Below are 16,719 nucleotides of genomic sequence, written 5' to 3' on the forward strand. Positions count from 1 at the left end.
AAAAGATCGAATGCAAATGCCATTCCTAGTAGCAAAGATACTTCTCTAGTGGAAAAGAAAATAAAAAAATATTTGCTCTTTGTATGCCCTTAGAGCAAAGAATGTTTTATGTTTTCAATCTTTCTGATAAAAATCGTTAAAATTCATGTAATTAAAAAATACTATATTTAATCGGCATGTAATTGTTTAGCGTTTATTAGTGTAAAAGTTTCAGAAATGTGTATAACAACATTTGTTTTGTGCACGCCAAATGTTTTTTATGTATTTTACATGTATTTTTAGCTGTCTTTGTATTAATACTTTGATTTTTTAGAAATGTAAGGATAAATTTATATTTTCCGTATTCTAGTGGCACGGATGCAGTAGAAGGTGCAGTGTTAGAGGAGGAAGGCATTGCATTTGGATTCACTGAGCAGAAAATAAACATGATGGTCCTGGATATCTGCCACAAACCAGGTGGCAGCGAGTACCTGAGGCAAATTTATCACATCATCCGACTCAATGAGGTAGGGAAACGGCCTTTTTACCGAGCAATTAGGTGTGTACTGGCCTGAGGCAGCTTCTGCTGGCAGCTAAGGGTTAGTCAAGGAGGTGATAATGCTCCTTAAAGTCAATATGAAATCCTGTATTGTATTGTAATAGAATCCATTCAGTTCAGGCTTTTCTACATTGGTAGGGAAAGATTATGGGGAAACAGTGTAGATTTTATTTATGTACTTAAACAGTATTATGGCACGTAAACTTCCTTTAGATTTGTACTGTAGACCAAAGATGCATTTTAGGAGTTTAAGCACAGTTAAAAATAATAATAATTTAAAAAAGCAGTAAAGCTATTGAAAAATTGGCTGTTGCAGGAAGTATAATTAAATGTGGTAAATCAATTTTCCCAGTTTAACAAACAAACAAACCCCATGGCTGTACTGAGAAAGTAAATGCATCCAAATGAAAACCTTGCTTCATCTAGAGAACTCTGTTTAGTTAAACTGCTTTCAAAATTACAGAGAACAAATTCAGATTTGTTTGCTACACATGGAATTTGGGCAAGATAAAAGAATTATCTCATTATTTCTAAGGCTGTACTAAATTGCCACAAGTTACCAGAAGCATTATTTTTTACACTGAAGTAAACACAGGTTTGCCTAAATTGTATGATAACACAAATCTACACAGCTTAATTAAGAAAGTTCTCTTTATTAGCTTTAATTACTGAATTACTATTCCTTGAATGCATAAGCAGGGGCTGTTAAGATCATTGCAAGTATACAGAAGTGTTTATAATAAAATGCAAAATCATGCAAATATAGGCATAGTCCAAGACTTAGAAAAATCTGATAGCAAAAAAAAAAAACCAGGTAGCTATGTATAGGGCAATAAAGCAGCTCAGCTTCTGAAAATCGGATCAACAGTTTAGTTCTTAAGAACAGGCGTAAAAGCAAACTTTACACACCTGCATTTTAAACTTTTAGAAGCAATATAAGCATGTATGTAGAGATGGCAACCTAATATTAATACAATACAAAGTCTTTTCAAGTTTCATCTCAAACAATTAAATGGTTCAGGAAGTGAAGTGAAAATTATTACTGTAATACAGTTCAAACAAAACCTTTTCACCTGGAGCACATTCAGGATTACTCCTAGTATAATGAAGTTAAGAAAAGATTATGAGCAAGACCTCTTAAAATAGCACATAATGCAGTAGGTAGGGCAGTCACCAATGGGACTAGATATGCCGGCTCAAGCTTTTAACTGTATCCAAACTGAATGCCCAACCCAATAGAGCTTTAGCTAGCAGTGTGGAACTTTGTCATTTTCCCCTTACGGAATTGTTTCATTTTTTAGAAATTGCTATAAAAATCCATCCCACACCTTCTGGGGTCAAAAACAGAATCATATTCTAATTGAACAGGTAGAATGCCCATATCGGATTCTGGAGACCCTGCATCAAGATCTGAGTCCTATGAGTATTCAGTTATTTATACAAAGTGGAGCAGCTCCAACAGGAGGTGAAAGGCTGAGAGAATTAGTTGGAAGAGGGACTTTAGCCTATCTTTCCACATCCCAGGTGTCTCTCCTTGAATTTGTGCTGTTAGTAAGAGCTTCATTAAAAATAGAACATTTCTCAGTGGAAAAAACCTGTCTTGACTCAAAAAATAATAATAATAAAATCCTGATCAGCATAGGACACAAGAATATTACTTCCACTCATCTTCTGAAACAATTATAAAATATTTTAATACTTAGCACAGTATTATGTAATGCATTTTTCAGTATTATCTTTCATATTTTAGATTGTTAAATGCAACTGGCAACAACAACCAAAAAAAAATAGACTGGACTACCTGTTAGAAGGTCTGTGCTTTCCTTCTTAGACTCCTTGGACTGTCAAAAGGTCATGTTCTTAAATTGAGTTTGGAGATCTTTATGCTACAGTGATTAATAATTGCATGTGAATAGAGAACAGAACGATGAGACAAAAAATTGTGGCTAATAATTTTCCTTAGAAAGGCAAAGGAGAAGATGAATAAATTCTTAGAAGTTATGTTTGGAAATAAATGTAATAGAGATCTATTATGGATGCTGTAGAGCTCAAAATGGTCTACAGATGAAGGTATGTATTTATCAAGAAGAATAATTATTTTTAAAGCTAATTTTCACAAATGGTTACCAAAGAAAAACTGACTCTCCTGAGCTGTCTAGCTCACAAACACTGTCTGCTTTGTTTCATGTACAGTCATTGGTAGTTAGGATACAGTTTACATGATTACAATCACAATTTCATTTTTTGTTCTCTCTTTTTTGAAACATGAGCCTTTTTGAGTCCACAGTGTATACAGTGCTACAGGAGTCCTTAAAGTAATGCATTTACCATTGTTGATAAAGTCTCTTTGTCAAAAAAGATAAATCTACAGTGCTCACTGGGAACAAGTTGCCCAGTGAGGTTGTGGATGCCCCCTCCCTGGAAGCATTCAAGGCCAGGCTGGATGGGGTTTTGAGCAACCTGGTCTAGTGGGAGGTGTCCATGCCTATAGCAGGGGGGTTGGAACTAGATGATATTAAAGGTCCCTTCGAACACAAACAATGTTATGATTCTATGATTCTACCCCCAAAGAAATGAAAATCCCTGTGCTGGCAATTAAGCTGTTATACCACTTGAAATGTTCAAAACTCTAGCAAGCATGACTTGAGCACGTTCCAACTTTCTTCTGAAAAGACAACAGATTCTTCTGCTGGAACTGTGATAACCAGGTGGCTGAGTTGCTTTAGAGTTGAGAAAATGCATTCATAAGAGGCAGAGCTTTAAGTAAAGTTGGTATATGTGTAGAAATATCATTTAACTCACCCCACCTTACTATGTCTATAAAATCTTTGCTGTGGCACAGAGTAATGAATGGAGAAAAAGAGGAAAAAGAACCCAAAAATTCCATTTTTGGAGACTGGGAAAGTATAGGTAAAAGACTGAAGCTATTTTCACAGCCGGATTACAGTGTGGTTTTAAACTGAAAAAGCACTGAGATCTATTTTTTTTTAAATACACTTAGATGATTTCATCATTGTTTAAGCAGTCCTGACAACTGGCTGCAATGAGCAGGCAGATCTGCTCTGTTTCTTGACTCTGAATTCCCAGTCCTAGGGCCTCCTCTGTACAACTACAATCTATGTGGATTGGGGTGGAATGTGTGCCCTTCAAGACAGACCACAGTTAGATCAGTTTAAGCTGATGATGAAATTACCCACTGAGGAGCACAGTTGCTTGGCTAGTAGTTTACGCACTCCCTCACCTGCATCTGATATTATTTTATTAGCTTAGTATTACTGCAAAATAATATTTGCATCCATCTATCTTAATGAAGACTCACCTTGAGTACTTGCTCAATGTTATAGCAATCCTATCATTATGGACTTAATTTTTATAGTGATAAACCATTTAGTCACAGTAGTACTTCAGCAAATAGACCTGTATTTCTTTATCTAGCTCTTTGTAAAATGGTACTATTTAATCAAAACACTTTATTGGCATGCAGTGATGATTTATTTACACAGTAGCTTAAGAAGCGGAAGCAGAAAAGACTGTGGCCAAAATAATCATGTGTCTGTTGTACTATAGTTTATAAAATTTCCACATAAACCACAGATGACTTCTAGTTTTCAGACGTTTAAATAATTAGTAATAGCTGTGAAGAGTGGTAGAATGTTTACTTCCTATGTATAAACAACCTATTTGAACACTTTCATTGAACAATTCATTTATAGTCATGTAGTAACTATGTAATGCAATGCTGTCTAAAAAAAAAAAACATTCCTGTGTACTTTAGGAGAAATCATATAATAGCTATAATACATTACAGTAGCTTATAGGAAACGTTTGTTTTTCACTTCTACATAGACCTAACAAATATATTGAGAACCAATAAACTTAAGTTGATGACAATTTCGAAACAATAGCTTAGATTACTCTGATTTGCTTCAGTTTGGTGTTCACGGAGGGGTTATTTATTGTTTGTTAATCTTGAAAAGATTTATATTTTGAGAGAGGTTTGTTATTCCTTCCTTTAATATAAGGAATTTCTATCAAGTATATGGTAAAGTGATGCTTGAAATTTGGACAAATTTCGCTTAGAAGGCTAGGTGGCGTATATTGTTCCGTGTGTTTCATTTTATTTGTTTGTTTTGTTTTGTTTTTCCTTATAAGCAATATTTGAACGAGCAGCTGTCTTGTGAGAATTCTTCTGAAGAGAATGTTACTTCCAATCAAAGCTTGCTTTTGACACTGAAGGGCAGAGAGGAGCATGCTGTCTTCAACCCCTTCCAGGTGCACAGGCAGTCTTGTGCGGAAGTGTTCAATCAGGTTTGTGAAAATCTGAAACCTTGGTTATAGTATAATTTTTACTTGTCAGTCTTATTATGATCATGGTAATGACAGAGACTAAAGTTATGAAAAAGGAATTAATTACACGAGTTCACATTTGATGAAGTGCAAAGGGATATTATTACTCAGGAATTTAATGAGGGCACCCGCTACAATATCATGATGTTCAAAAAGCCATTATTGTCCTTCTCTTTTATCAGAATTATTGCATATTAGAGCAATTTAAAACTTAGACTTTCTGTGTTGGTTCAGTATAGCGAAGGAAACCCTGTTAGTAGCAATGACATGTGTTATATCTGTGTAATGGTATGAGGGGCTAGTCCTCTGAGAAGTCATGGCAAAATGCCAAGTGCATATTTAGAGTCTTACCTGATGAGTCTTTCACAGAAATGTTGAACACTAATTTACATTACTGTTCATTAATGTAAACCTTGAAAATTCAGAACCAGTGGGAGAGGGGAGAGGGAATTAAAGGAGGCATTACTGTGTTTTGCATAAGTCGTTGTAGTGATAAGCAAAGGATTATAAATTACTTATAGAAATCCCTTTTCTGATTTTATAAGAGTTTAAGAGAATATATCTAGTTGCCAAAATCTCTGCCAGAGAGCCGCATAACTAATTTGTTTCACAAAATGGATTGCAGTTTCAGGTAACACTTGGACAAGTAAAAATTCTTACACCATATTTTCTCAAGACTTCTTAACCAATCGTCTGTGGTTTTGATTCTTCCTCTACAGTTTCAAACATTTAAGAATAAATGGTATTAAAACTGCATGATATTCATTCACTTTATATACTTTTGGTCGAAAGACACGGTTTTCCAGAACAACTTCGTTTTCAAATTGCATCATCTGCTTTTTGCATTGTATCCATTTTGGACTATTTCACCAGCTGTCTTGCTGTAAAATGTGTATGTTTTTCTTTCTTTCTTTCTTTTTTTTTTTTTTTGCTGCTTGTTTAATCAATGCTTAATCACTGTCATGTTGCAATCAAAGTGGTAATGTCCTGAAAATGGAGGTGAGTACCAATTTCACAAGGCTTCTCACACCAGAGGACCATGTTTTAAAGTATCTTTTCCTTACAAGTGCTTGCTTGGCTGAATTTAAGAGGGTGTAAAATCACCCCAATCTGAAGTTCAGAAAATAGTTTACCATGCCTCAATTCTCAATTCATTAATTGTGTGCTAGAATAAGACCTTGAAGTAGTGGCAACTCAGGGTAGAATTTTTCTGCTACATGACAGGTTTGCAGTGCTCTATTAATCAGCATATGACAATTGATAGTTTGCATTAAATTGATTTGCATTTTTAGAAACTTTTGGCATAAAATCTATTCTCAAAATACAGGAAAGTATTTAAGAATTAAGAAAAATACAGTAGATCACAGACCTTAAAGTACCGTGTACCAGCCCTGTTGTCCACACTAATGGGCATATTTTGTGACCTTAACAATATTATTAAATAATTTAGTTCCCTCTACTTCAAAATTGCTCATTTATTTAGTAGTGTGGGATTTCATTTATTAAAAAGGTGCCAGTGTAGTTCAGTCTGGTTACTTGTGAAGACTATTCCCAGGGCCTATGGAAGATACCAAAGCACTTTTATAGAATCATATTATCATTTGATTTGGAACCATTAAAGGCCACCTAGTCCAACTCTCCTGCAATGAACAGGGACATCTATAGCTTGATCACGTTGCTTGCAGCTCTGTCCAGCCTGACTTCAAATGCCTTGGATGAGCATCCACCACCTCTCTGGTCAAGGAAAAAATATTTTTCTCATGAAATGTATGTTTTCTTACGTTCATTCTTAGTGGTTGGCAACTGCCACGCAACTGACAAGTTTCTTTAAAATCGACATTTTTTTCTTTAAATCTGATGTGATTCAATGTGTTTTCTATACAGGAAATAATGTTTGCCCCTTAGTAAATTCTAAGTCTCAGTACAATCCTGATTTCACAGCATATTTTGCCAATGAGTTATTTATGTATCGCATTTAAGTTTTTTCTTTCAGAAGGGCCAATTCGAATAGGCAGTACTTCCTGTGAGACTTGAGTCCTGACCAGGAATGCTTTTGTTACACTGTGGTATATTAGACAGTGTAAACACACTCTTCACTTCCTCAGCAGATAATTTTTTTTAATGAAATCATTTCAAAAGCTTTCCAAAAGATAATTTGTAGCATATATTTAATGTATTACTTTTCAGTCTCAGTAAAAATTGCAGTACATTATTTAGGGTGGTTGACTATTCTGTCCTGAAGTTTTGCTAATTTATCCCCATCATGCCATATTTGGCAAGTTTCCTAATCATAATTTCTACAAGTTGTACTGCTCCTGAAACAAAGGCCACTGAACTGCTATTTTGAGATCAACTGCAATTTTTATTAAAAATATGTAAATTTCCTATCTTCCAACCCTCCGTTCAGTAGCTGATTCTATGAAGTTTGTCATTTCTGTTAACAATTCAGCTATTTCATTCTTACATGCCTGCAAAAATTTTGAATAATAGCCATCTGGTCGTAGTAACTTGTTGCTCCTGATTTTATCAATTTGTCCTGACACCTCAGTCTCTGCCAGTGCTGCTGCTTTATTGTCTAATAAGATTAAGTCCAGGCTGTACAACTCCTCAACAGTAGCAATAAAGAAAAATATTTTAAAGAAATTATCCTTTCCTAAAGTGTGTAATGTTTTTGTGTGTGTCTTTGGGTTTGATTGGTGTTTCATTTGTTTGGTTTTTGTTTTATTTTAAGTTCTGTATCTTTTTCACAGAACTGTTCAATCTGGTAGACTGAGTTTTAATCTACTATGTGCATATAAATTTTCCTAAATGTTTTTATGACTTTTAATACTGTCAGTTCAGCTTCTCCCTTTGACTGTTCTTGATTTTACAAGTATTTCCTCCATATTTATTTATCTATTTCTTATTTAGTGTATTGAACAATTGCATGTTTTCTCCCCTGTATTCTCCCACTGTTTTATGTGTTGAGTCATTCTGCTATGTCTTGTTTGTGAGAAGTTCTGTTACTTCTTTATTTACTTTCCACTTTCACTTTATTATTCTTTCTTTAGATACCCTTGTCTCCTTCTCTGACTCTGTACTCCACCGTTCTTTTTAAATGTTACTTTTAAGCGCATGCCAGAGATGAGCTTTTAGTGAGAAAATTAAATGACAAGAAGGAAGGGAATAAAATAAAGATGGAAGGAAGGGGAGAGGGACTACCTGAAGGAATTGCTCTCCCAGAAGAACCAAGTTCTTCTGTAAGAAGAAAAAGATATACTACATTTCTCACTTCTGTTTGTGTTTTCATTGTTATGGCTAACTTCTTTTTTTTTTTCAAGCTGCTTAGTGCTATTTTCATGTTACAGTAATACTTTTTGAATGATTCCTTTGCTGATCAGTGCTGACAACCAGAATTAATATTATGCAACAGGAGTTACAGTTTTAAAAACGTAAGAATGTTGGGTGTGGTCTTCTGTCTACCCACTATCATTCTATATTGCTTTTATTTATTAAATAAGGAGTGTGTAACTGTATGACTCCATGTTGTCTAGACTTACTGGTGTGTACAGAGTATGTGTGGTGAACAGAGTGCCATACAGAAAAATAGGTAAACCATCCTTCTCTAATTAAGATACAAGTTACACTAAGTAACTGCACTAAGTTTTTTCATTACAAACTTTTTGCTGACAGCAGAAAATATAAATTGCTGTTACATAAGAAGTTGCCAATTATTTTGCTTTTCAAACAAAGAGTCAAGCTTTCAGACAAAGTGGTTGGGCAGAATGCCATTAGCAGTTGGAAGAATAACGGTTCAAAAAATTGATGTATCTTTTTCTAAATAATGGTTACATTCCCAAATGGATTTGTAAATTAATTGCTGTCTTATTGGAATAAAAACCTTCTACTATGGACATGATTGATATCATCTGTCTAAGTCCTTGTTCTAGACCCCCCTCCTTCCTGGTTAGTATATCACAGCTGGAGCTTTAATTTACTGATATTAATACTGATTAATAACTAACAAAAGCTTCTTGCCGTGTATCAACAGTCAGCCATTACTGAATGGAACTGGGATTGGTCAGACTTGCTACCAAGTTGTTTGGGACTGAATCCAATGACCTTCAGGGTGCTGCTGGCGCACAGGTAAAGGAATTCTGGCAATTAACTGCATTTCCCACTTGTCTGCTTTACTGTATAGTGATCAACACATATAGATTTTAGCAGTGAAATTTATGAAGTAAATTAATACATTTATTTTTGCATATGCAGCTTTAAAATTGAAATACTTATTATATTTCTATTTGTTCCATACAGAGATAGTTTGTAATTTCTATTTTTGATATTGACCAGAAACAGTGCTTTAAAAAGAAACCAGTAAATTTAAACTTTCTTGGGGCTATGCTGTCCATGGATATTTCGGCACCGAACTTTGTGGATGTTTGCTCAACTTGCAATGAGTCTTAAATTCAGCTGGGTGTATGGAAAGTATAGTTAGAAATATGAAGTATTTCTCTAATAAATTTTAACTAATGGAAATTATTTGAACAGGTTTTTTTTTTTCTCGTAAAATTTATACCTGTACATAAATTAAGCATTTATTTAATGCAGCATTTATATTCATTACATTCAAAAATATCAATTTGTTAAATTAACAAAATTGCAGGTGGAAAAAAAATATATTTTCTAAAATATTTCCTGTATAGCCTTGGAAGGATTGGAAAACATACACTGTGAACTAAAAAGTGTAATGTTCTCTTTGTAATGCTGAATCTATGCACGATTGTATTATTTGCCTTTTAAAGTTAGTTATTTTTCTCTTTAGAAACTATAGTGACAATTTCAAGTATGCTATTTGCAGTTCAAAAATGTTTTTGTTTTTTTGCCAAGTTTTCAATATACTGGTGGAACTTAATGCCCTAAACATTTAATTGCACCTCAATTTTACATATAAAACATTTGTTCAGTTTACTTCTTATACTCTTCTTAATTCTACTGTAATGAATTCTTCCCCAACTCAAACTGTTATTTTCTAAATTTTTAGTACAATTGCACAGAAAGTAATGCTGGCAAAAACATGCTCTCCTTTTTGCCATTCAGTTCTCCTCTATTACTCAATTCTAGGCAGAATATGTGGCTACATGAACTTTTTGGTTTGTACCAGTAGTGCCATTTTTATGTTAAATGGCAGAGACAATTCAGTAATATTTCTTCCTTTGGTAGTTAGCTGATCACTAACATTTATTCTTCATTTAAAAATGAGTTAGCTTGCCCTTCTAAAAGAGAGCCTAACAGAAATTCTTAGACTCAAAACGTTCCTTATACTTTCCTTTAAGTTGATGTGCTCAATATGAACCAAACAAAGTGGAGAGAACTGCTGTAATTGCAGAGGGAACATTTTCTGTGGTCACTTCATCTTCCCTGATGTCTTGAAAACATTTCACTTTTCTTTTGATCTCTGTATAAATTTAGGAAATAAGTCGTGTATATACATCCTCTGTCCTTCTCCATATTTCAAGCTTTTATTGTATCTTCTATTGTTGCATCTTTTTTTCTTTTTTTTCCCTCTAATAACTGCCCTAATTGTTGTCATCCTTCCTAATTTGAAAATGTCTCCATTCATTTCCCTTCTACATGATATGGAAATTCTCATCTAGAAGTGACATTATGCAAGCCATTAATAATTAGTTTGTGGGTTTATTATTCAAACTTCTCTCTACTTTACAGACCAACAGATTATCTAAACCCATTGCGAGCGTTAAGCAGAATTGCTAATCCCAATATCCACCATAATGACCAGCATCTCCAACACAGCTTGTCTTTATATGGCTGAATTTTTAGTATAGCTGAAGTATGTCTGCTCATGTTTTTTAGCTAGATAGGCCAGTTCTAGCTAGTCTTGTAGTTACTCAAACAATCTTTGCAGTGACTGGAATAAGCCATATCTATTGGTGATGTTTCATATTCCTTCCTAAAATTACACAAATTTCAGCTTAACTCATGCTCACTGTGTGAGGATCAGGCTAGGTGGGTGTGTGATTATTCTGACCTTCAGTTTATGTTGGATCCATCCTGTTTTTACTATTTCCTTCCTCCAATGAGATGAACAAAACGAAGGACAGTACTTAAAAGGAGTCAGAATTATCATACTGCTATAATTACTCATTTCTTAACATGTGCTAAAGCTTTCCTTTAGCAGTTAGTTTTGTGCAGACCAAAATATTTTTACGTACTCAAAGTGGTCATGAGGTCTGTTTCTTTTTATATTTAGAGAGAAATACTGTCTGATGTACATGAAGAAAAATAAGTATGTTCTGCTCTCTTTTTTTTCTGGCAAAAAAAGAGAAAAAGAAAAAAAAAAAAAAAGGAAGTTTGAAAATGCTTAGGGGATTCGTTTACAAGGGAAATGTTCCCCTAACCTAGTTAATGACTGAGTTAGGTGGAACGGGGTTATGGGAATATTGTCCCAGAGCCAGTGAGGGTAGGCAAATTAATTGGTTGGTGGTTAGGGGAAAGTAATTGGCTTTTAGAACTGGTTAAAAACAGAGTGAATGGTTGTATACTGCTTATTGTTGGCCAAATCCAACACTCAGTTCAAAGTAATTGTTCAGAAGACTTCAAATGAAAGATATGTTTTGTTAATGTTATCGTGTGATTTCAATCTTATCAAATGTAGAAGGTTATCAAAAATAGCCTGTTAGAATTGATCATTAAGTGGAAACAGAAAAATTTATGTTCATCTTTATTTACAGTTAATACCTTTAGAAACTGTAAAAAAAAAAAAAAAACCTTAAAACTTCATTCACTTTCTAGTTTTATTTGTGATTGTTTATAGTTCTAGGTGCAAGAACAAGAGTTAGAGCATGTTTTTTATTATACTTAAAATAATAGCATATTAACATTCAGCTAATTTATAGTATTTGATTTAACCAAGTTTTCAAGCATGTCCATATAGTCTTGCAGATACATGCTGCTTTATTAAATCTTCTTGATGCTCAGTTTTACATCCTTAGATAATTTCATTATCACATTATCCTTACCACTAATACATTCGTTGAGGCAGGAAGACCATGTGCTTTTAGTTATTTTTTAATTGATGTGTATTTCAACTTTTAATGATTGTGCTGCTCATAAAGGAAAGATTGTTACTGCCTGGCTAAGTTACATTGAAACTATTCGTGCAGATTGTTGTATCAGCTGTCATTATCTTTTGTTAACTGCCTGACAATATCTCTGTAGACACTGCAACATTTGGACATACTTCAGTGACTCGGCCAGTAACGGGGCATCCTCACAGCCACTTGCTCACGCCTCTGCAGCAGGTTGGGGGGGGAAGAATTGGAAGGGCAAAGTGAGAAAACTGATGGGTTTAGATCAAGACAGTTTAATAGGTGAAGTGAAAGCTGTGCACACAAGCAAAGCAAAATAGGGAGCTCCTTCACTCCTACCCAGCAGGCATATGTTTAGGCGTTTCCAGACAAGCAGGGCTCATCGCACTTAGTGGGTAAATGAGCAGACAAACACCATGATCTGACCGTCACACACCTTTCTCATCTTTTTCCCCAGCTTTCCTTGCTGAGCACAGTGCCATAGGGTATGGCCTACCCTCTTGGGATCACATGTCTTGACTGGATCCTCTCATAGCCTCTTGTGTGCCTACTTGCTGAGGAGGAAGAGTGGGAAAAAGAGAAAGCATTGGCACTGTGTTGAGTGATTGTCAAAACGCTAGTGTATTATTAGTTCTAGTTTAGGCACAAATGAATAGCATGGCATCATATAAGCTATATTCGTTTTCATCATATTAAGAAAATGAACTCTGTCACAACTGAACCAAGTGCAGCAACTCATTTATGAAAATTCACCTTCTTGTTCATGTACTCTCCTTTATACTGATTTATGTTACTTACTCTCCATTTACTTTCAGAGGATTATCTCAGCCAACATGTATGAGGTTAGAATAAACATGCACAATGTAATATTTGGTTGGGTTTTGTGTTGTGACCTTCTTCTGCTGTTCTGCAGAACTTTCAGCTGCTCTGGATGTGTTACTCTAGCAAATAGCTACATTGCACTCATAAATAAGAGAAACAGCCTAGGACGTTTTGAAACACAGGGAGCCATTGGCCAGTTTTGCAGTAAGTTGCTATTCTGAGAAGTGGGGGGATTCCCTCCTCTGCAGTTAGGAAAGTTTCACGGAGCAGAAGTTACCAATGCAGGTCCTATGAGTGTTGATTTCATGGTAGTGATGTGCTTGTGTAAGTGTGAGTGTGTGAGCAGGCACATTCAGGAAGCTCCAGAAACAGAGGAGAACTCATGTCCGTGACAAAGCCGACAGAGGTCAGGCATAAGATGCTAAGAATAGGAAACCTAGGAACTTAAAAATGGGAATATGTTGCTTTACCGTAAATGCATCAGATAAAAGCTGTGCCAGGCACTGTGAAGGAAATAAATTATCCTCCTGAAACCAGCTGAAACCAGTGCAGTAAAAAGAATTATTCAAGTTAAAAGCAGTATTTGTTCAAGTGGATAAGAACTGCCGTGAAATATAAATGGTGTAGACTGCAGATTAAAAGATGATTTCCAGCAGACCAGTATAGCTTAAAAACAGTTCTCCAGAAAGCATTTGAACAGTGAAAGGAACATAAATACTTTTAGGTTGAAATGGGGTAGACTCAGTGGTTTATGTCCAGCCATGCGTTCTTTGTTCTTTTGATTAAATATTCTCAGTGGCCCAGCAGCTTTTCAGAGTGGAAAACCTGGAATTGTTTATGTATTGACTTGAAGTAAACTATCAAAAACTAATATGTTTTCTACTAGATTTAGGTAAAACATGTATGCTTTGTAGTAATGTTTACTGCCAAATGTGCACAAATTCTCATGTTCTTATAACTTTACAATTTTTCTTAAGATAATCCAGACTGCATTTTGTCTGGTAAATTACAAGTTTAGTACTGTTTATGTGTGACACTTTTTTTTAACAAGGTAAAGTTTCCTTGATATTAGGTTGATGTCCTAATGTAAAGAAAATCCTTTTGTGCTGTGGAATCTGATCTTGTACTTAGTGCTTCTCTTTTTGTTTTTTTTTTTTTCTTTTTTAAATACTTTGACTGTACTTAATGAGGACCATCTACTTGTCTTTTATGAACAAGTTTGTCAGTATAATCGTGGCACTCTTTTTCATGCACTACAGTTAGGTGATTATATAATATATATATAACCACTAAATAAGCTTAATAAAACTGAAATGAATTAAAAAATTCTTGTTTAGAATTTCATATGATTGCAGGGCAAATCTGCATAGCTCTTGTATATTCTAGTGGATACACAGACACCATCTGTTGAGAGTAGTAGCCATATGGTGAACTATTTATAGAAAATGTTTATATTCATTGTGTTGTTGATTATCTTGATATCCAGAAAATGCTCTTTTAAAATCCAGTTTATCAACACATGGAAAAATTTATTATGTAGTTTTGAAATTGAAGAGAATGTCAGCAAACTTGCATGCACTTTGCTAGTTGTGAAAGATTTTTATGCAACTGTCACAAGCCCAAATAAGAAGAATGAATGAAGATACCAAGGGTATGAAAAGGTAGCAAGTTCTCTGACAATTTTCTTTGTAGTAGAAACAAATGGTGGAATAGGAGTTAGTGGCAGGATGCCAAGATAGAGGCCCTATCTGCATGTCAGGGGATGCCAGTCTTAAGTCTGGTGTACTTGTGGATGCGTTAGTCCAACCTTCTTTTAAATAAGAGATGTCCCTAGACTTTAGGTATGTACATTTCTAGATACTGGAAATAAGTACTGGTGTTATATCTACAAGTCAACTGTTAATGATGCATTGGTGAAGAACTGTGATGCCATTAGGTGTTCAAGAAACATTTAGGTATAGCGTTGAGAGACATGATCTAGTGGGGTTATTGGTGGTAGGTGGATGGTTGGACTGGATGATCTTGTAGGTCTTTTCCAACCTAGCTAATTATATGATTCTATGATTAATACTGAAGCAATTACCACCTGCTCAGTGAAGTTATAATGGATGCCCTTATAAGTGCATATGTGTACAAGCTTTCTAAAATGCATGAAAGGCTATGAAAGACAGTATCTCATTGTTACCAAATCATTGGACATCTCCTGGTTGATCACAGACACAGTGAGGATTTGAACCTAGTGCTATATCTAAAAGGGAAAAAAAAAAAGCCGCTGGGAACTTTTGATAGGCAAGAATTTTTTTCCACAAGTGAGCTGGTCAATAAGAAGGCAGATGTCAGATCCATCAACACAAGAATTATCCTCCATCTGCTTATCTCCTTCTTATATGACTATTGAAACTATACCCTGACTTCAAAGGATCTGTCAGAAATAGTTTAATTCCATGCATGGCAGTTTTAAAGCATTGGTGACATAATGCACATTGCTGAGCAAAAGAAAAGAATATACTTTGTAAATACTGTTTGAATGCAACTCCAACCACTATTATGTATACATTTGTAGCACAAATTGTGCAGGAAAGGGAACCTGAAGTTGAGACTTCCTATATGTATTACGCCTTAGATTTTTCTAGTTGCTAGCAGTCTGTCACTCCTGCTGACATGTTGATGAATCCTGTGTATAAAATAATATTCTTGAATAACATTCACCAAAAAAAAAAAGATGCTAAAAAGGACTGACATATCCCAGTTCATGTGAACTCCTTTTTAATAACTGGAAATACTTTATCATTATGCCTTTGCATAACTGGGATACAGAAGTGTGTACTTAACAGCTCGTTTTGAAGAAACAGCTATAAAATTGCTTCAGTAAAGTTTGTCTAACTTCATACTTTCAATTGCTTGAAACTTGCCTCTAGAAGAAAATTTTAAAAAGAGCTATATATGTTTGCATATGCATGTTTGCTTTAAAAATTATGTAAAGAACTGCATATCTGCCAGAGCACAGGCCTATTGTACAAGCCATTTTTACAATGTTGTTTCACTGCATCTTGGTTTCTCCACTGAAGTTAGATAGCATTTGTGAACATTTTTGTGTTCTATAAGTTTTGATGGAAAAAATTATAAGTAAATGCAATGCATTAGTGTCAATAATGCATTGTAAAATATGCATTTATTGTTAAGATTCACATTTAATCAATTTCTTCTAAACTGTATATCTCCATTACTGCATAGGTCGCCCTGAAAGTAGTGCTGCCTATTTATTTCCATGGAAACTACAACAGATACAAAGAGGACAATAACACTATTTGCTAGAAAAATTCTCAGCTACAAAACACTATTTTTCAACGTAGTCACCATCATTAGCCAATCTGCATTGATGAGCTGATTGAGATGCTCTTCATTTTGTGGTGTGATGTATATGCATGGACATCTAGAAGGTGGCTTGTCTTTCATGCTGCTGTGGCCACTGCTGAAACACACCACCTCACTGTGCTCACATCTACATTTTGGTCTTTGTAAATGTTCAGCGAGCATCAGTGAATGTCAGTGGGTGCCATTTTTTCTGCGTAGAGGAATTCATTGACACAACTTTACTTCATGCACACTTCCATGACAGAAGCTGTTGTGTTAGAGCCATCTGCCATCTGTCACATGACAACAAAATGTAATGGAATATTTGTGGAAAGATTCAACCTTTACTGCCATACTACCAAAACCTTCCTCTGAGATTGTGGACCAACATAATAAAATAGGAGGCATTACTTTCAGAGCAGCCCTCATAGATATTTTTATATACCATATGATTACGTATACGGATGACATTTTATGCAACTGTCTAATTATCCTGGTGACTGACATCCTGTGACCTGGCTGATTTTTCTTAAAAATAGTTACATTCTTTCATCTGCAAATAATTTGCCT

The 16,719-nt window shown here is 34.9% G+C and overlaps 1 protein-coding gene across 13 annotated transcripts in view; it reads left to right on the forward strand.

Moving 5' to 3' along the window:
- KIAA0825 (KIAA0825 ortholog) overlaps positions 1 to 16,719 on the forward strand; it is a 235,513-nt gene that overhangs the window by 113,950 nt on the left and 104,844 nt on the right. For 12 of the 13 annotated variants that reach the window (XM_021379705.1, XM_021379704.1, XM_021379701.1 and 9 more), the window contains 3 exons: positions 350 to 506; positions 4,691 to 4,846; positions 8,916 to 9,010. In XM_021379705.1, the coding sequence (XP_021235380.1) occupies positions 350 to 506; positions 4,691 to 4,846; positions 8,916 to 9,010 (408 nt within the window). Of the gene's footprint in view, positions 1 to 349; positions 507 to 4,690; positions 4,847 to 8,915; positions 9,011 to 12,430; positions 13,942 to 16,719 lie in introns of those variants that run through there. The other variant, XM_021379709.1, reaches the window with a different exon arrangement.

This window comes from Numida meleagris, chromosome Z, assembly GCF_002078875.1.
Source record: "Numida meleagris isolate 19003 breed g44 Domestic line chromosome Z, NumMel1.0, whole genome shotgun sequence".
Taxonomy (NCBI): Eukaryota; Metazoa; Chordata; class Aves; order Galliformes; family Numididae; genus Numida; species Numida meleagris.